At 44.6% G+C, this 20,039-nt stretch overlaps 3 protein-coding genes across 3 annotated transcripts; all 3 read left to right on the forward strand.

Moving 5' to 3' along the window:
- The first annotated feature begins 7,752 nt into the window (after nucleotides 1-7,752).
- LOC108122593 (uncharacterized) lies at nucleotides 7,753-8,366 on the forward strand. Its single transcript, XM_017237225.3, has 2 exons — nucleotides 7,753-7,909; nucleotides 7,974-8,366. The coding sequence occupies exons 1-2, from the start codon at nucleotides 7,855-7,857 to the stop codon at nucleotides 8,303-8,305; spliced, it is 387 nt and encodes a 128-aa protein (XP_017092714.2). The 5' UTR covers nucleotides 7,753-7,854; the 3' UTR covers nucleotides 8,306-8,366.
- Nucleotides 8,367-15,652: 7,286 nt separating this feature from the next.
- LOC108122552 (uncharacterized) lies at nucleotides 15,653-16,840 on the forward strand. Its single transcript, XM_070280698.1, has 3 exons — nucleotides 15,653-15,709; nucleotides 15,767-16,168; nucleotides 16,230-16,840. Exons 1-3 carry the CDS (start codon nucleotides 15,667-15,669, stop codon nucleotides 16,838-16,840), a joined length of 1,056 nt encoding a protein of 351 aa, XP_070136799.1. The 5' UTR covers nucleotides 15,653-15,666.
- Nucleotides 16,841-18,585: 1,745 nt separating this feature from the next.
- LOC108122551 (uncharacterized) lies at nucleotides 18,586-19,774 on the forward strand. The gene is made up of 3 exons (XM_017237181.2): nucleotides 18,586-18,646; nucleotides 18,706-19,098; nucleotides 19,164-19,774. Exons 1-3 carry the CDS (start codon nucleotides 18,586-18,588, stop codon nucleotides 19,772-19,774), a joined length of 1,065 nt encoding a protein of 354 aa, XP_017092670.2.
- Nucleotides 19,775-20,039: the final 265 nt, after the last annotated feature.

Consider the following 20,039-nt stretch of genomic DNA (forward strand, 5'->3'; position numbering starts at 1 on the left):
TGTTTTTCACCAAAGGCACATCAGAACAACAAAAAATAAAATGAACTCTGGTCTCTGTGCTCTGTACTCTGGGCTGTGCGTGGGTACTAACTGGAAACATGCAACCGACAATTCGGGCAACTGAATCCCGGCTTTAATGCAGTTTATTGTTACATGGGCAGAAGTTTCATTAACTTTGTGCCAACCAATTCTTGAAAAATTGTGGCAGACAAACCAGAAACAGCCATCGAAGTTCGCAAGAACAAAAAGCCTTGTCTAACCAATCAACTGTGGCTAACTTTTGGCCACAGAACTTGAATTACAACCCCGGACACGACGAGGGCGAAAAGAAGGTGGGTGGACTGCCAACTGCCAAGACCCGAAATGAGAAAGAGAAATGCCAAGAAGTCGGGAAGTAAAATGGGTAGAAGCTAGCTACCAAAATACAAAAAAAAAAAAAAACAGAAAAAGAAAAATAGTCAACTGGCAGACACAAATGAGAAATCAAATAAATACTCAATCGAGCGTAAAGCATTCAAAGCGACGGCGTGCCAAAGAGCAGCAGCAACAAATGGGCCATGCCATGTCGGGTTAAGCCCCACCATTGCCGCTTGTCAATGGGTTAAGCGTGGTAGCGTGGGGTTAAGTATACACCTCAGCGGCGTGTGCATTGCTTGCCGGCTCCCGCCTCAGCCATCATCTGGAACTGCTTATGCAATTGTTTCCCATTTCCGTTTACGACAAAATACAAAGCATCTCAAGTGTTTATAGGAAGTCGAAACTTTCTTCGCTGCAGGACGTGATCTGGGTTTGTAATTTTTAAACAGTCTGCAACATTTTGCAGAGATTTACGAGCCCGCTAGAAATTAAGCCACTGAACAGCTCGGAAGCAGCTTAACTAGCCAAGGGCAATGGGACACGCAGAGCTCGCAGCACTCGCAGGACTCGCTGCCTGGAGGATGCTTTAACTAATTTCCAATAAACAGCTCGAAAGTTTTTGCGACGCGCGTGCAAAAGCGCTCGGAAAAATCTTTAGCGAAACAAGTGTGTGTTTTTTTTAAGAGTGGCTGTGTGTGTAAGGGGGACTGTTTTTTTTTTTGTCGCAACAGTAAGAGCCACCACTTATACACATACCAATCGGGGTGTATGTAAGTGGGTAGAGTGGGTGTTCAGTGGCGCGTGTGTTTGCGTGCTTGAAATTCATTTAGAGGATTTATATGAAAGCATTGTCTTGCATATTTAATATAATTTACAATACCAAATGGCAACTGCTTTTGCTCATCCGCTCGGACGTCCCGACATCCCAACAGCCCGTTCCTGATGCAGAACAATGTGGGCCACGAGATACAATTTATTATACTAAACGTCAATTTGGTATATCGACAATCGACTTTGCGTCGGCAAACAGAAAGGAAAAAGCAGCAAAGCGGCTAAAAGCCTCGTCCTGCTTACCAGCCTTTTGCGCCATATCGTGTATGCAAATGATCTCGAACGCCCCACAATACCCTTTTTCAATAGAGGTATGCCAGATGGACTTTCCACACGAGTTAGCCCGAGCATGTGGTGTACCAGTTCGATTCTTGAGTATCCTTTCGTCGGTGACTTTTCGATTTGCATTCTAAATTATATGTACGGGCGTTGTATGCTCGCTGGGCTTATACCAGAGGCTTATCTGCTTGTTTACAGCACAACATCGCACAATTTTTTCGCATGTTTATTTTACAAACAAGGCGACACAAGCCAGAGTCAGCGGCAAATTTCATTTCGCACTTGTTGAACCTCCTCCTTGGCTTATGAAATCGCACGCATATGGCTCGAGTTGGTCGGGCCAATTAACGATTCGCCTTTATAAATTATTCAGGCGAAATTGAAACGCCACTTACACCAATTCAGCTCTTCGACAAATTAATTTCAGGCCATGTCACCCAGTCGTATTTATAGTCAGGCTAATGATACGTCACGTATACGCCTTGGTGGCCGAAACAAGTTCCTCATTGCTGGAAATGACGCGATTGTTAATTAAACGCCGGCTAACGAGAACATAATTAAACCTCATTTAGCATTTCGGACAGCAGTCGATGAACTCTGGTATTCTGGCGGGATTTCCATATTGATGCATTGACTATTTGTCAAAACGACGACCGAAGGCTACAATCAAGTCATAGTCATTCCCACTGTCACTAGTTGGGCGGCAAAAAGTTTTCCGGGACTAAATCATTAATTTATAAGTGCGGCCAGAACTCCAAAAAAAGAAGAACTCCTCCAATGGAAAACCAATGGAAAGTAGAAAGTTTTGCAATTTACCGAATGCATTTTTGCAACCTTCCTACCGCTCCCTCGAACCAGTCGACGCTGCGGCATTTTCGAACAATTGATCTCGATTCACATCTTAATTCATTACTTAATAGAGTCAACGTCAGGCTGCCTGGCACTTTGGCTGTGGCTGGCTGGATGGCTGGCTGGTCGGTTGGTTGGCGGTGAGGGAGCAAAGTTGGCTTTGGTTTCGGCTTTCGTTGATTACATTTGAGATGCATGGCCAATGCAAATGGGGCACCGGCGACTGGGACGTGGATAACTTTGCATTGTGTCATTTGCATGCGGTTCTGTTGTATGCAAATTGCGAGTAATTGGTGTGAAACGTCTGCAATGAACGTGACCCCTTCGCCAGTCATAGAGCTGGCTTGGCTAGCATCGTGCGAAATTGGGAGGAGGGGAGCTGAGCAATATGCATTCATTATTTATAAGCAAAATATCATAAAACTTAACAAGAGTACCAGCGCCGGGTGCCAAGACAATTGGGGGAGCATGGCGCTAACATTTTGTCACGTGTCCCGAATAAAATCAGAGGAAGTACATCTCGGATGGAGGAAGATATACAGTATAAGTTTATATGCAGCTGGCAAGATGGATCTATGTTTAGCAGCAGCTGAAGCTACATGAGGGACGGAGCAAGGATGCTTGGCCCAGAGGCAATGCCAAACTAATAAACTACATAGTTTACGCATTAAGTCGTGGCATAATTTCCTAGTAAACGCTCGAGAATAAACCGCTGAGTGCCAACTGGCAAGAGGCAACTGAACTGTCGTTGTCCTAGGATTCGGGATTTGGAAGGCCACGAGGGCGAGAGAACGAAAGAGAGCTCGTGCATGGAGCTTTCGTGTTCTAAAAGCATGAAGAGAGTAGAGCCCTCCTTAAGAGCAATACTTACGATATTCGGGAATTGAGAATTTTAGAACCCCCCCGGAACTTTCTACCCCATGCATGCATGTAAAATGTTAAACCGAAATTGTTATTTGTGCAGCTTGCTTGTTTGGGGTACTACTACCACAACATCAGCAGCAACAACTTCGGCTGGAATGGCAGCCATGCTGAACACGACTGCGAATTGTTTAACAAGCCTCGCAATTTCCATTTAACCGGCCAAGTTTTGCATTAACCGAACGTTTGAGCCAATTAGACTAGACAGCCCAACTGCAGTTGCAACTATTTTGTGCCTATTTTTCCAATGCCCCCCTCCTCCGTCTGCTCTGCTCCGCTTTTTCCACCGTTCACGTCTAATTAGCTCGGAAAACATCAAGGGGGCGTGCCCAGCGGGCATATAAATTACGCCATCAACCCATTAAGTTTACACCTATCGAGAGTTCGTAATGGATTGCAATGCAAATTTGAGGTGTTCTGCTGCCAATTTTAAAATGATTTATGCACACAAGTCCACACACCCACACTGAACGACAGCTCACCACATGTTTTGTATGCGTAAACGTATAATATTTTGGCCACCCAGTGACCATCACCCCATCCCCATCACCCAGCATCCGGGATGAAAATCTTCTGACCCCCAAGTTAATTAATGAGCGGTCAACAAAGGTTTTTGCGGCTTCCAGCTGCTAGGAGGCAGCTTCATTGCTTCCGAAATTTATGTTGCCATGTGTTTTGCATTATTGTGGCCAAACATTGTTGCTGCGGCCAAGGAGGCTGGGGCAGTCTCGTCCGGGTGCAGACTCGTATCATTTAATAAGAATTTTAATGCACAACCGTTGCAGAGTGTGCACACTGCAGCAGGAAATTGAATTCCTGCCTCGTTTCATGATGAATTTATGTTGTGTGGTTAAATTAAATAAGACATTAAGTGCTGCATTATGGGCGAGCTGAGTGCATTCTCCAGTGTGTTGGTTCCAGCCGGTTGAACCGACAATCAGTTGCCGAAACCCCACAGGCTCTCAGTTTGGTTTGGCTAAGCCAAATAACTTGCCAAGACAAATATTCGCAAGCAATGCGGTAACCACTTTCTGTAAGTCTGTGGGTCTGGCCGGACTTTCAATTAAAATTAGCATTCTGGCCAGAGTTGAGTGAAGTCAAGGCCTTCTTATCCTAGACCCACGCCCGCTCACGTCCGCCGCCAGGTAATTAACAATAACAACTCCGACACTCTTGCGACAAAGCCGCCAACCAAAAACATGACATAACAACAAGCCGCCAGCTTATTTGCTTGGCAATGGTCAGTTGAATTAGCAGCAGGTCCTTGGGTCCCTTTGGTGGCTAATTAAAATGTATTGCTTTGTTGTTTCGACTTTAGTCCTGTGGGATAAATTAAGGCGTCTGGCAGCTAGCTGGTTTTTAAAGGGACGGGTTTGGTGGTCGGAGTGATGGTTGGAGGGCATCAACAGCATCATTATTCAAGGAGTAGACTTTGGAAAAAGTTCACTGGCAGCGCTAACGATCTGCCAAAGCGGCACAAGCTGAAACTGATGCGAAATCGAGCCAAACCGAAGAACGCTGGCCTGAGACCGAGGCTGAGGCTGAGGCTGAGACTGAGACCATGCACCATTAACGATAACATCATCAAAGAAAATCCTTTACGACCATGTGTCACGTCACAACGCACACCCACAGCCACCGACCTCCATCGTTTCCTTCAGCGAAGGACACATCACAGCCCCAGCCACACACACGGAGAGGCGCAATAGAAGCCTACGCTTCCTGTCACAGGACAAAACGCACAGCAGCAAATTGGCAGCAGCGACAGCAATTGCTACAAAAGGGATGCCAAGCAGCAGTCGGGGCCGCATATCATCGAGGCGGTCCCTCCCCCAGAACCCGAGAATCCTCCCGTGCCAGACCAGGATCCCGGCATCCTTCAGCGCGGGAGTCGCACGTCGCCAAAGCTCAACTGCACACACATCAAAAATAAACCATCAGGCCAAGGCTGGGAAGAACCAACAACAACCAGGGCAGGGCTGCAAAAAACGACGACATATCAACATTAGTCAATGTCGTGTAACGGAGTACCCGTGTCTAGGCCACCCTATCTCTCTGTTCGTTATTCTTTTTCTAACCTCCACCGATAGAGGTCTAAGGTATGCCAAGTTCAAGGAACTACTTAATTAATTACTTTCCAAAATAGAGTGTTTCTAAATAATAAACTTAATGCCTTCAAATACTGAAGTAATCTGTGAGAGTTCCTATTTATAATTTATTTGAATGTCTTGGGAATGGGTATGCCTTAGTCGTTTCTTAGATACAACACTTTTCTTGTTTTATTTTCGGTCCCGGCCTTGCAGCTGCTTTGAATAATTGTGCTACGCCCTGCTTGTGGATTTTGTAAAGTATGAAAAATATGCGTGTCTTACTTAGAAGCGCACCAGAGGCCTAATGAAGTGCTAGGACCCGATTGGTCCTCCCCCGAGGACTAAACAATTAAAACGTGTCGAGCGATTCCTCTCAATTTACACAGCTTGGCTGGAATTTGTCCACTTTTTTTCTCCACCGAATGGTACTAATGGTACACAGAAAGTGTCAGGCCGTGTTATGCCACTTTTGCTGTCTCGAATTTGAATGGCTCCCGAGCTGCATTTGCACAAGCTTGTCATTTATCAGTGGGTCTGCTCTTGAATTTCAATGCAGTTTATACAATTTGCCATACTTTGCATAAAAGCAAATGCAGCTCTTTGCCATCGAAACATTTTCAGAGCCGCACTTATGTGTGTGAGTTTGCGAATGTTTGCTTAGTCGCGGAAATTCCCACCAGCAGCAGCACGCACGAAACGCATTCTCGATTGGCGGCCAATGGATTGAAAGAAGCCGCTGTTGCTGCCACGTTGCAATTGGAGCAGTTGCCAGCTGAAACAGAAAAAAGGATAGGTGGAAGGAACAGTAGTAGGAGAAGGAGCCGGAGCAGGCAGCTGGGCCGGCAGCGTTTACCGAAGCTGGTGTGTCAGCCTCTCGACTCGTTCCTCTGATATTGACTTGCACTTTGTGGCGCTTTGCGGTATACCGTACTGCATACGAAACGCCTGCCAGACAACTGCAAAAGGGAAGACTTTAAAAAATGGCGAAGAAACAATTTTCTCCTAAGGTTCGCCTTTGAGGGAATTTCACTTTTCGGCTTTCTTCGGTTTGTAAGCTTCTCCATTGGATTTGGAAACTTGGAAACTTTACTTTCTTAAGACCATAACAGGAGATTAGAAAAAGAAATAATTCAGAACTGATCAACTAATATTTTCTCTAATAACTAGTATTCTTTCCCTGCCATGCTTAACATTACGAATACGACATGTGTACCCAAACATTAGTTTATTATTATTAGTTATCTAATAATAACATTAGATATTTTCATTATTAGATTATGGTTCATTTTCAAATATTAGGTTAGTTATCGTTAGATAAAAACATTATTAGTTAATCTAATAACTAGTATTCTTTCCCTGTCATGCTTAACATTACGTATACGACATGTGTACCCAAACAATTCATGTTCTTTTGAATGGGGTTTTCAGACATACTCTGCCAAGAGATAGACTAAGAAATAAATTATATTAATTTTTAAAAGAAACAATGGTAGTTTTGTTGGTGAAACAAAGTTTTCTTAAGAATCAGAGCGTGCAAAGGAGAAGCAAAGAAAGTGACAATGTAACAGGTGATTTGACCTAGGCGGGAGAAAAAAAAATAACTCAGACAATAACAAAAACCGATAACGATAACTTTATCCCAAGATCTTTTGACATGAGCAAACAAATAAAGAAAGCAAGCAACAGCCAAAGGAGCAGAGGGCGAAAGAATGAAATGCGATGGAGATGGAGAAAGAAATACGTGGAAAAATACACACAAAGTGCTGTCATTCATTGTGCTCTGCTATTTGCCAAGGCAGTTTCAGTGACATTCCCTGCGATTCTACCACCGTCCTCCTCCTCCTCCGCCCACCGACTTTGTTTTCCTTTTATGCCACGCACAGGACACACAAACAGGCTGGCATATGGATCCACCGATGCCAGGATGGGCGGGTGTGTCCAAGTCCAAGTCCTTGCTCGAATATCCCTCTGCCTGTGTGTTGGCTTGTGCGTGTGACGTTTTATCTCTGTCGCTAAATTGACACTTTAGTTAATGGATTTTGTATGTGTGAGTGTGCTATTTGCGGCGCTTACTTTTTATCTGAGCCTTGCTTTGCCACTGTTGCTCCTTAACATATCAGACAAACAACAAAGCAGGACACGCACTTGCCCGAAACATTCCGGCGCAAGTTTAAGTACTTTGAATAATAAGAATGCTCACTTTGATGGATGCGCAACAAATCTCTTTAGATTTATCAGCGCAACGATGACAACAAAGCCGGGAAGCAGGACTCTGGTAACTGGTAACTGGAAACTGGAAACACAGAAACGTGGCAACTGGAGGAAGGAGAAGACAGCCAAGAGATTGAGCTTGCATCTCCCACAATTCCTTCGACATAATCCACGACAACCATTGAGGGATTATACGTGTTTTTGTTATACTGAGTGCACACGATTTGTTTGGCGTTACTTGTCACTCACCAGTTTAGTAGAAAACTGTATAAATATTCGTATACAACACATTAACATTTATTTCGTTTGAGCAAAAATGCCTCGTCAGGTACTCAAATACACCGAAGACTATTCAAGGCGTATATCTCCGCGTATGTATTTCAAGGACTCACTCTCTTCTTAAATACATTTAAAGAATATTATTCACGATTTTAGGAAGGACAAAATTTGAAGTCAAAGGAAAAGTGGGCCCTCAACAGCCACATACACAGACACAATCACCAAAGGCGCAACCTGTTGGAATGAAGAGCAACCCATTGCACTTCCTCCACAAGAAGAGCAACGAGGAAATCATAGTCCATTGGACTCGCGCCGAACGCACTCAACAGCCACATACACAGACACGATCACCAAAGGCGCAACCTGTTGGAATGAAGAAAAACCCATTGCACTTCCTCCACAAGAAGAGCAACGAGGAAATCACAGTACATTGGACTCGCGCCGAACGCAGCCAGTTTCAACCCATTAAACTGTTGCCGCCTTGGTAAAACTTATAGAAATGTGACAAAATTGGCAACTTTTTAGCGCCTCATCGATTAAATATTTGTGAAAAAATTGAAAATTTCTACACTTTCTGGGCTCAAAGGGTCCGTTCAAAGGTCTGATTTTGAAAAAGATCATTTTAATGCTTCGGCTTAAGGGTAGGATTTCCAATCGCCCAGGCCTCAAAACCAGCCCCAGCCGAATCCCGCGTCCGTTAAATACACATGTGTATATCTGTCACAGGATGTCAAGTTTTAAATCGGCTTTGGGTCGGGCAGCAGCTTCAATTTGACGCAACAATTTATATGTGATTTGGTCGCATTGCGGCGGCTCGTCAGTGGGTGTCCTGTCGGTGGCCGGGGGCTGGGATTTGTAAGTTCTGTTGACAAAATAAGCAAAATAATAAATTACAAAAGTTGCGGCACGCGCTCCTGCTGGGATTTGCTTAATCGAATATGCACACAGTGGGATATATACAGAGACCTTTACATATAGGTATGGGTATCTATACCTGAATAAGGCACGACCTTTCCAATCAGATTTTCCCCACCAACTCATCATTGTCGGACGGCCCTTGACACATTAATTGGCCAAGTGCACAGCAAAGTGTTCTTTTAGCATCATACATTCCCCGCATTATATAAATATATGGGAGTGTGCTTTATGCAGGACCCAGGTGTGTTCCGGACTGGCCAAAGCCGAAGTGGGAAACTTTTCTCGAAATGTGCCAGCACATGCAAGTTGCAACTTTCTGCCACCCACCACTTGGGCACTGGGCGCGAACTTGGCCAAGGAAAACTTTTCCCGTTTGGTTTGTGGATCGCTTTAAAGCGTATGTGTTTATGCTTCCCACATTCCACAACCCATATAATTTTATTAAATAAAAAAATGAATATACTATTAACCAAATTAATATTAGGGTTAAAGCGGGAGTTTTATATTCCCCTTTTAATAAATTCTAAAATTTCAAAATTGCAAAGGACTTATTTTATTCGCTTATTGACCTAATCTTTGTTTATATATATTAATGTATGTATTGGAATGCCAGACTGATACTGATAGACTTCATAGACTGATACACTTGAAATATGTACTCTTTCTAATAACATGCATCATATTTTCTTTGAAGTGGTCCAGCTGATGTGAGTGTCAGTTCAGATATCCAAGCACTCATTATGCCCACTGCCGAGGGTATCGCACTAAGTGGCTCCGCATTGGGAATGAAAACTAAATGAATGGCCGCTTGAAGAGCCTCGAAGCCCAAAGGATTAAATGCTCGCTGCACACACAAAGGCGGATGACTACCACCGCATTGTGAAAACAACTCATTTATCATAAGCAGTGGACTGCAATGGGTGGCAAGTAGAAGGGGCAGGCATAAGGACAGGGGCAGAGTGCTGAGGCTTACGACAAAAGTAACTGACAACTGCAGATGAAATGTTGAAAGCGCGAACTGAACACACAGCGCAACAATTAATTGTCTCCGCATTCGTTACCCCATCGCCGTCGCCTCCATCACTGCCCTGCCGCTTCTACCAAGATGCCAGATGCTTTTAAGAGGCCAAGGATGAGGTAAGGATGTGAACCCTGCCGGGCAGGGGCTTTCGGCCATGGGTGCGGCAGGTTGCTCACCCGGCACGCAATAATCGCCCGGCATTTGCCCTTAATTAATGGTTGAGCGCAAAGTAATAAACGATATTTAAACAGAAATTGCTTTGTTTTTTCTGCTCTGCTTTTGTAATTGAAAGCAGACGAAATTCATATTTTATGCGACTGTCATAAAACTTTAACAACTATTTTTCCCAAATAAATAAAAACACCACATTAATTAACTCAAAAGCTTGAGCATGCAATAAAAGCATTGGCCAATAATTACTTTCTCTTAATTAATACATTTTTTATTAAATTAGATACGGGCTGGATAAAATTAATGAAAAGGTGTGAGGGGCAGCGCACGGGATTCGGTGATGAAGTATTATTTTAATGAAGATAGATAGACGAGGCACCTAGCCGCTTTTGTGCGTGTCAGGACAAAAGCCAAGAAAAGCCGGGCCAAGGCTGGGTCGCAGCTAGCAACTGACAGGAGCAACATGTGAGGAGACGTGTGACTCACAAGGGTTGTAAAATAATGAAGATACCAGCTACTCGTACAGTAACTAGCTGTAGCTCTAGTCAGAAATAAAGAAGTAATTATAGAAATTTATTATGTATCATCATTTTGAATTTTAAATCTTAAAGACACACTTTTCAATCAATCAACAGATATCCCAAAGGCCGAAAAAATTCTGTGGCATTTCCGAATTGCTACAGACAACGACTTGGCGCAACATGACCAATCACTTTCACCAGCCGCAACGATCTAATTAATTTGTTGCAAAATAATTTATTAATTAGCATGTCAGTGTCAGAGATTTTCGGCCACGGCTTATCATTAAACAAAGGAAATGCCATGGAATGACTGGCTCGGGACGAGAGGGGCCAGCAAGAGGTAAATAGGCAATTAATCTGGCTCAGCTGTGGACAGGTGTGCGCGAAAATCCAGCATAGGAAACCAACCATCGGCGATGTATTGTTCCGGGAAAGTTTCGTCAGACAGCAAGGAGAACCGGGCAAGGATAAAATAAAGCTGCAAAAAAAATGAGGACACAACTGAGGGAAATTGAACGAGCAATTATTTATTAATTTAACAGACACGCAATGCACATGGAGTTATCTCGATGCGATTCCTGACATCCGCCCAGATTGCCAGCCGTTGAATTTTTCGCATCGGTCTCTGTCTCTGTCGCAGTTGCAGTTGCAGTTGCAATGACTGTTGCAGATGGAGAGCTGCTCATGTATGGCCATTAAGCATTTATGATGTGTATGTCGGCATTGGTATGGCCAACGCAACAGTGTCCTTGTCCCGGCTCGAGGCAGCACGGACGTCACTGTGATTTCCCTTGTGAGCTGCCAGGACCTGCATTTCGCAGCTGCTTGAAATGTGGCGCCCTCGCCAGAGGGGTGCTTTAATTCGACAGCCTGGCTTACGAATCGTAAGACAATTAATCAATTGTCTCGTAAGTCCGATTTAATTGCGAGCTTTCGGCAGATCAAGTGACGTTTAACAGATGAGTCGCATTTACCAAATATCTAACGTCATCTTGAAGCTGATGAAGGTTTATCACAAGAACTCATTCAGTTGTCTAAACTCCTGGAGGAAGTACAACAGAGAAGACATTTCTGATTTATATCATTTTAAGCAAGTTCTACTAAGAGCATTCCATGCAAGGCACGGGCTTACATAAAATTCTGTTTAGCTTTTGTGTCTCTGTGTTTTTGAGGCTCGGTTTTTTGCTGTGGCCTTCTTTGCATCGCCTAAAGGACTTGGCATTTTGGCTAGGTTTTAGCAAATTGCAGGAAGGCATTTTACCCCCAAACAAGCCCGAAGCCAAAACCAGAGCCAGAGCCAAAGTCGGAGCCAGAGCCGTACCAAACTGAAACCGAAATGAAACTAAATCGTCGCAGTCAAACTCGCATCTGCAGAGCTGCACTTCGAGTCTAGGTCAGCAATTTTTGGGGGGTTTGAGGCGGGCTAGCAAAGTTTCTGGCAAGTGAAAACGAAAGCCCTTAGAGCTGGAGTATCTGGGTGTGTGTGTGCATCGGAAGTGGGTAAATAGTGCAAAGAGGAAATGTACAAATAAATATTTGCAAATGAAAATGAACAAGGAAATGGAAGCGCCATGTGGCAGCGACAAGCGCTGAAACGTTTTATGTGGAGAATATGTCCAAACTATAATGAATGTGGCTTTATGGCCGCAAAACAATTTGCACCAGCCCTGAACCCAAAATACCGTAACCGAAATTCCTTAGAAAATGCATTCCCCCAAATCGTAATAGCTGGCCCAGGACAGTACTCACAGTATTCAAGATTAGACTTAGACTTAAATCATGATTCGAAATTTAATACTCGACTTTAAGGCCGAAGATTATCGCCAGTGAATCATATTAATTCGAGTGCAGAAATTCCAGATAAAATAGGACCAAAATATATAAAGGCAAAAATGCTAACCAACTGAATTATTTTCGAATCATTCTAGGCAAAAGCAATTTGCATCTCAATTGGTGCTCAAAAATCGTGAGGGGAAGTGTGGGGTGGCAAAGAGACCGGCATCCGGGAACCCGGCAGAAGGAATGAGGGTTCTACGAGGGATGAGAAAAAATGCTGCCACAAAGCGGCAATCAGTAACAGTTATAGCGGAAAATAGCTATAATATGTATAGAGCTGATATGAATATCTAACCCAAAACAGGCAGAAAATTGCAAAAGTGCCTAAAAAGAATCCGCAGACAAGGGCACACCAGGCAGAAGGCGGTAGGCGGTAGGCAGTAGGCAGCAGGCAGCTGCACACATGACTGAAATTAAAATAGCAACAGCAACAGTGCGAGGAGATGTGGCAGCAGCAGGGGGCAGTAGGGGCCAGAGGGGCAACCGGCAACCACACAAAAGCAATTTCGATCAGGCACAAAGATAAGAAGCGGATTCAAGCAGAGAGCCAACGCAGCACATCAGTTACAAAAATGTAGGCTACTACCCAATACCCAAACCTAACCATCCGCCCACCAACCTCACACCACCCACAGGCAACCCCCCACACCTCAACAAAGGCCCAGAGAGGTAAAGGCAAAGGAGATAAAGAAGAGCCGAAAAAACGAACAAGAAGTCCTCAAAAAAATCACTCAAATATGAGGACTATAAGATACCTGGTACTCCTGGAGGACATATTAAATTAAACACAACTTCTATACTTATCTTAAAAATGTACATAATTTTATATAAATAAAAAACTAAAAAAAAGATACTTTTAATAAACATTAGGCGTATATACCCCTTTCAGCAAATACTGAGTATAAATAAAAGGCCATCCTTGGTATAGGCATACAAGGATGCGCTAGAGAATTCAGTTGGCAAGTGGCCTGGCATGGGCCTGTGGTTAAGGCCTTATTTTGCGGCTGCTGTAGGTGCGCTAAAATTATGCAAATCATCGTAATACTTTCCCAGCGAAAGCAAAGCGGAAGGAAATTGTGTAAAAGCGGCAAGCGGCAGGCGGCAGGCGGCTGAGAAGAAGCGTGCCAGGACAACCAGGATAGCACCCAACAGCAGCAGCCTTGTCTGTCGTTCGACCAGGGCACACTGCCTGCTGGTGGCAGCCTTTTGGCAAGCTACAAAGCAAATAATTGCCCCAGAAATTGAGGGCATGCAAACTGTAATGTAATGGAGCCGTTTCGCTTTGAACGTCGTCGCATGTGTAGCCCTAATGATGATATTTCCAAAAAGAAGTGAATCAAATAAAGAGCAAGCTGACAGAGTGGAAAACAGTAGAATGAAGTAAAATACTTGGAAAGTGTTTACTCAAGCGACCGCAGTCAATGGAGAAAGCTTAAAGACTCTTCCCATAAAAGAGTTTAAGCTGCCACGCAGTCGAGCATAAAGTGCACTCCCCCATCCCGTTTCCGGGCATCCAGAGCACCGTATACTGCCCTCCTATGCCGTGGCTTCCGTTTCCGGGGATACTATCCTCCAGCTCTGGCTCGAGGAAAAATTTAATAAACGTCAAGCTGAGCGGCAGGGGAACGAAAGCCCAAACATTGCACCTGCAGTTGACCGCACTCGGGAATGCCGGTGGAGAGGTTTGTGGGTGGATTTCTGGTATTGCCCACATAAGCAGACTTTGACCAAACAAATTCAGAATATATAGGTACGCAATATAACGTATACGACCCGTGACACATTTAGGACAAGAAACGAGCAAAGCTGGCCGAGAAACGAGAGCGAAGAGCATGAGCATTTTAAATGGCGCCACGGGCAGACATCCTTGATCCCTGATATCAGGAAACTTCATAAGTCTCTGCCCAGATTCCAGATTGTCCCTTCCTAAGACCCATCTCTGATTTATGGTCTTTAACTTGCTTAACTTGCCATCGCTCATATGTCAGTGTGGTGGCCTTATAATTGCACTTATAAACATGGACCATTTATAAATCCTGGGCCAAGTTCTTGGCAAGCAAAACTTTTCCCATTTCGCCAATAATTTCGCGCAACATTAACAAGCTTATTAATCGTTGCTGGTACACCCAACCCGAAACGGCGCAAAACCCGAGGAAATCAAGCACGTCCCATGATCCTAATGCCACCATGTGATGGGTAGGGCGCGTGAAATTGTCAAAGTGTTTTGGCCACATTTCATGCCCGACCACAGCGATGCGGGGCTCTGGCATTTTATTGCTCCCCAAGCCGGGCAGAGGGCGTACCTTTTTTGAATAGCGCGACACATTAACTTAATAATTTAGTGGGTGTCGAGTGGGCTGTTATAAATATTTATAAGTGGGGCTTGATATCCTGAGAGGCCGTCGATGGCAGTCCTAGGTCTGCTGCTAAGAGCTCCTCCGGCTGCCTCAACCGGGCTCAACTATCCTCGGCTCAATTGCGCGTAAAAGTCAAATGTCTCCTGCTTTACTTCTTCCTTCCTTCCTTCGGAAAGCTTCCTGGGCACACACATTCCACATACACATACACATGCAAAGTTTTGCACGTTTTCGGGGTCCTGGTGTCCTGATGTAAGTCGTCTTTATATATGCGCATGTATTAGTTTCGTTTCCACACAGCCACAAACGAAAAAGCTCTCAGTCGTTAAGGGATTTAGCAGGAAAATATAAATTTATGAAATATTCGGCAAGAGCATAGCTCAACGGCCAGGATGAACGAGCAGCGAGACTGTATCGGATATTTAAAGCCCCACATAACATGCACGGCACCTTGCCGCAAAAACAAAGCCAAAGGTCAACTCCAAACAACACGATTCGGTAACAGAAACAATCTGTTGGCCATCGGACTCGGTCAAAATCAATGCTAAACCAAACCGAACTAATGTTATTTGGGAAACAAACAACGATAATGAAATCATGGGGTGATTCGGTTGGCTCCGGTCATGTTGTGGCTTCGGACCAATAACTAATTTCATTTGCTCTGCCAGACACATTTGCAATTGGGAGTCAGCATATGCACACAAAAGTTCAACCTCAAAGTAATCAAACAAAAATCCATTTTCTAATATAGAGGATCTGCTGGATACCTAGATTCAGAGGTAATTAATTTATGGAACACCTCATTCAAGAAATATTGAATGGTTTAAATCCCTATAAAACTTTTAGCTCATTAAAGAATAAAAAAAACGTGCCTCTGCGAATAAAGAATTTTTTGCAACAAAAATTGCTTTTATTTTAAAACAGATGTGTAAACAATTTATTATAAACGTGCTGTGAAAAGCCAATTCATATAAATAGGCGGATCATTGCCGATCGGCAGACTAACCGACTAAAATTATTGAGACATGATAAGATTTCTGCTGCCATTACTAGCACTCTGTGCCATGGGTAAAGCCCTGTAAGTTTGCTATCACTGTGATGTTTATAATTCCTTTGGTGTTGCAGCCGAGGCCCAGGCCCAGTGTCAGATTACCCAGGCACAGGTGGAGGCGACCAGTCGTGTCTTCATGCACCGTCAAGGTAACGTGGTCACGTTGAAACGAACGGCCAGTTCGCCGGTGGGCGAAACCCTCGATATGTGGTGCAGCCGGGCAACTACGCGTGCCATGACCTGCCGGGCGGGTAACCCGCCCAGGTTCAACCCACCCCTTCCCATGAACTGCACCATCAACCCAGGAGCAATTGTGACGCCGGTGCGAGATGGCAGCTGTCCTCAACCAGCATCCATGTACCGCGTGGGCTACAATCTGGGCAATCAACAGTTCGCGGAACTCTATCGGGTGTGCTATAATAGGGCCACTGTACGACCCATTTTTGTGGAGCATAGGATTTATCCCAAGCCCTTTAGTGAGTATTATTAACGTTGTTTTCCAATTAAATATAAGGTCCTTGAATGGTTCTCTTTTAGACGCACGCCGACCCTGCACTGAATTCACTGCCGATGGCGTGATTGGACGAGCTGACGAAGGAAGCTTCTTCACGGGCAGCATTTACTCCACCTTCCGGCGACTTTTTGGCGCAAACCAGCAGTACATTGCAAACAATCGGACAGTCCTTCTCAGTCGTGGCCATCTGGCCGCATCGAATGACTTCCTGTTCCGGGATCAGATGTGCGCCACCTTCAAGTTGGTGAATGTGGCACCTCAGTTTAACACCATTAACGCCCGCAACTGGAACCGCGTTGAGGACTATGTTCGATCTTTGCCGAGAGGGAATACGTTTGTTTCCGTACGCACTGGTACGCGTGGAGTCCTGAGCCTACCCTCGCCAACTGGCCCGAAGGATGTGACCCTCAGCGGTAACAAGAACCCGGTGCCACTATGGTTCTACAAGATTGTACATAACGCAAGACGACAGCCAATTGTGGCTTTCCTCACATTGAACAATAGGTTTGCCACACGACCGCCGGCAGTGCCAAACTTCTGTACCCGAGTTGCTTGTCCCAACAACATGCAGTTTCCGCAAACGGGCATTGATGGTTACACTACCTGCTGCAATCCTGCCACATTCAGACCATAGTTGTCTACTCTCTGAAGCGGCAATGAGATATTCCAGAATTTGAATAAAATATCTGAATGGAGCATCGAATGTGATTTTTAAAGGGTTCACAGGATTACTGCTTTTTAAGCATTGCGAAAATTAAGGTCAAATTAAATATATTTTTATGCTTTCGTGGCGTGAATCAATTTTCATAAATCGTAAAAGTTCGCGTGGCAGCTTAAAAGGCATCTAAACTCTTGAAATTCATGCCTCATTCAAAATTGACTCCTGCTTCCAGTTTTAATGGTCATTCGGTGGCTTCTCATAAATTCCGCCGGCGAGTCCAAAGCCGCTCGACACTCGCTTTCGGCCCATTTAAATTCAAGCTGCGATTGTGGCACTGGGGGCAAGCGCTTTTCAATGCGTGCGAGTGCAATAAAGGCCATAGCAATTGCTTGGCTTGGGTTGGTGTTTTGTTCCCGCTAGTGGGTGGGCTGGTGGGTTGCGCCTAAAAGTAGACATTAAATAAATTATTCAGCAGGGCCTGGCCGTGTTGCTTTTAAATACGCACGCCTGCGAAATTGTTTTGTGCGGGTGTGGGACACCAGGCTGATGGAATATCAACAGAGAACTGGGATGGGTATCGGAAGTAGAGGGGGAATTTTAGGTGGTTAGGGGGTTGTGGCGCCGGATACCGGATACCGGGAGCTCATAAAAGTGCAGAATAAATTTAGCAAGAGGGCCAACCCGGACATGCGTTGAACTGGGCTCTCATAAAACCTAACAGTTGTAATTGTGCTGTAAACACGCAACTCAATGGCATTGTAAATGGGCCCCGCACTTGCACCGCCCCCCACAACGGGCAACCACCCACCGCCCACCACTCACTTGGGATGTCTATGAATCCATCGCCTACTCACACGCCTGCAGTGCGGCACAATTTAATTTATGCTCCGTTTTGTGGTCGGCTTGTTGATTTTGCCGCTTTGCCCCTTTTATTTTTATTGACCATTACAATTCCATACAAGCACCCACCCGGTCTCGCACCACACGATTCGAGGCACAAATTTTATATGGCATAATTTGGTTCGCTTCTGTGAGCATACATTAAAAGTGCCCAAATAGCGCCAAATTGCTCGTAAGCTGCGGAAATTGCGCTACGCCCGCTTGTCGTCCGTTCCGCCTCGCCCCGCCCCAAGTCCAGGCAGGACGAACGGAAGGCGGACAAAAGCCTAGCATACTTTGCCGCGCATTAACCGTTTGCAACAAGCCCATTAAAATACACAGCCACTTAGGCCCGCGTCTCCTGAGCAGTTGGACAAGGACTCATTCAATGACCAGACAATGGCTGACAGATGGATGCTACAAGGCTATTATTTGTGCCCAGTCTGGCTCAGATTTTGTCATTTTATTGACATAAATGGCAAACACCACAAGAATACATTACATGCCGTGTGATTTTTTTTCTAGACCTGTTTTATTGACAAAAGAATAACACAGTATCGATTTATATGATTGCCTAATTCATATATTTTTTTTAATCTACTTGCTGGATAAATATTAAAAAATATAGTCTCTTTTGAAAGTTTCAAGGGTTATTTGAGGGGTGTATATTTTTAGATTCAGCTGCCCATGGGTTGTGAGCACAATGTAAAATAATATAAAACGTTTTCAGAACAACAAACTAGTGAAGAATAATATTTCCACGTGAATGCTTACCCAGAACAATGACTCCAGAAGAAATATAAATGGCAGTGACAAAGCTCAGTCGTTACACCACAAACATGGCAGCTCCACAACTGATACGAGCGCTTCTACTGGTTATTGCGATTGGATTGGAATGGGGTAAGCAAAATACAGACAAGGGATACTAGAGGAATGTAGGTAATAACTCAAATTTTCAGTGCCCCAGACATCTGGCGACTGCACCCTTACCAGGACAATGATCGAAGGCACCAATCGAATATTCACTAATCGTGATGCCGCCAGCAACTACGAACTAAAGCGGGCTCAGCGAGTCCGTACCGGAGAAGTACTCCATATGGTCTGCAAAGACGATGACATCGTCCAGACCACCTGCACGCAACACAGAAACTTTAGTCGTCCATTTCCCATGCGCTGCGCCCGTCCCATAGCACCCTCGGCCACAATAGTTACAGATGCGTCCTGTTCGGCTACCATGTACTCCGTGGGCTACACCATCAAGAACCGTCACCTGGAGCTATACAGAGCTTGCTACGATCGCACCCTTGTGAAAGCTTTGTTCACCACCCACTCAGTTTTCCAAAAGTCCTTCTGTAAGTACACCATTAAGTCACACAATTATTTCTATTTAAAAGGTATTCTATACTAATCTTTACAGTCCCTGCACGACCTTGTGCTGACTTTACTCGTGATGGAGCTCTGAGCCAAGCAGATGCCGATAGTTTCCAGCCAAGCAAGGTCTTCAGGTCCTTCCGTCAAATATTCGGGCCCGCCCAACGCTACATTGCTAATGATCGGGATGTGATCGTTAACCGTGGACATCTGACGCCCTCCGGGGACTACCTTTACTCGGACCAGATGTGTGCCACCTTTAAATACATAAACGTAGTTCCGCAATTTAAGAGCATCAACGACCACAACTGGGAAACCATTGAGCGGTGGGTGCGAGGTCGCATCAGTGTCGGAGGCTCTCTGAGGATCAAAACGGGAGTGCAGGGTACCCTCACCCTGCCAGATCGCCAACGAAGGCAGCGACGCGTTATTTTGGGAGCCAATGTCAAGAACCCTATGCCGGAGTGGCTGTACAAAGTGGTGCGCACTTCCAGCAATCAGCCCCACACAGTCTTCGTGACCTACAACAACATTTTCGCCGCCAGTCGTCCCAACGCCCCCAGCTTCTGCCGCAGTATACCCTGCCCTATGACCCTGGTTAATACTGCAGCTGCTGGCTATACCTTCTGTTGCAACGCTACCACTTTTGCTCTTTGAAATCTTTATAAACAACAATCAAATCTGAAAATATCCTATACTAGTAAATATTTTAGACAGGGATTTAAATTTTCATTTTAAAAAGAAATTTTAGTGACGGAAAATAATAAAAAAATATTTGCAGCCAAAAATAGTCCATTGTTTTTGTTTCATAGATATTGGCACGGAGTAAAATAAATGCAAGTCGTAAAGCTCATTCGATGAATCAATATAATAGAAGCTAAAATTCTTTAAAAGTTAACTTAGCTTGCTGCTGTAACTTTTT

Source organism: Drosophila bipectinata, chromosome 3R (genome assembly GCF_030179905.1).
Source record: "Drosophila bipectinata strain 14024-0381.07 chromosome 3R, DbipHiC1v2, whole genome shotgun sequence".
In the NCBI taxonomy this organism is placed as follows: domain Eukaryota; kingdom Metazoa; phylum Arthropoda; class Insecta; order Diptera; family Drosophilidae; genus Drosophila; species Drosophila bipectinata.

What these genes read in the sequence shown, in the direction of transcription:
- LOC108122551 (XM_017237181.2), top strand. Translation starts at nt 18,586, where the DNA reads ATGGCAGCTCCACAACTGATACGAGCGCTTCTACTGGTTATTGCGATT. An exon ending in TGCGATTGGATTGGAATGGG is followed by an intron (nt 18,647 to 18,705) that starts GTAAGCAAAATA and finishes TCAAATTTTCAG; the next exon opens with TGCCCCAGACATCTGGCGAC. An exon ending in AGTTTTCCAAAAGTCCTTCT is followed by an intron (nt 19,099 to 19,163) that starts GTAAGTACACCA and finishes TAATCTTTACAG; the next exon opens with TCCCTGCACGACCTTGTGCT.
- LOC108122593 (XM_017237225.3), top strand. Translation starts at nt 7,855, where the DNA reads ATGCCTCGTCAGGTACTCAAATACACCGAAGACTATTCAAGGCGTATA. An exon ending in TTCAAGGCGTATATCTCCGC is followed by an intron (nt 7,910 to 7,973) that starts GTATGTATTTCA and finishes TCACGATTTTAG; the next exon opens with GAAGGACAAAATTTGAAGTC.
- LOC108122552 (XM_070280698.1), top strand. Translation starts at nt 15,667, where the DNA reads ATGATAAGATTTCTGCTGCCATTACTAGCACTCTGTGCCATGG. An exon ending in ACTAGCACTCTGTGCCATGG is followed by an intron (nt 15,710 to 15,766) that starts GTAAAGCCCTGT and finishes TTGGTGTTGCAG; the next exon opens with CCGAGGCCCAGGCCCAGTGT. An exon ending in GATTTATCCCAAGCCCTTTA is followed by an intron (nt 16,169 to 16,229) that starts GTGAGTATTATT and finishes GTTCTCTTTTAG; the next exon opens with ACGCACGCCGACCCTGCACT.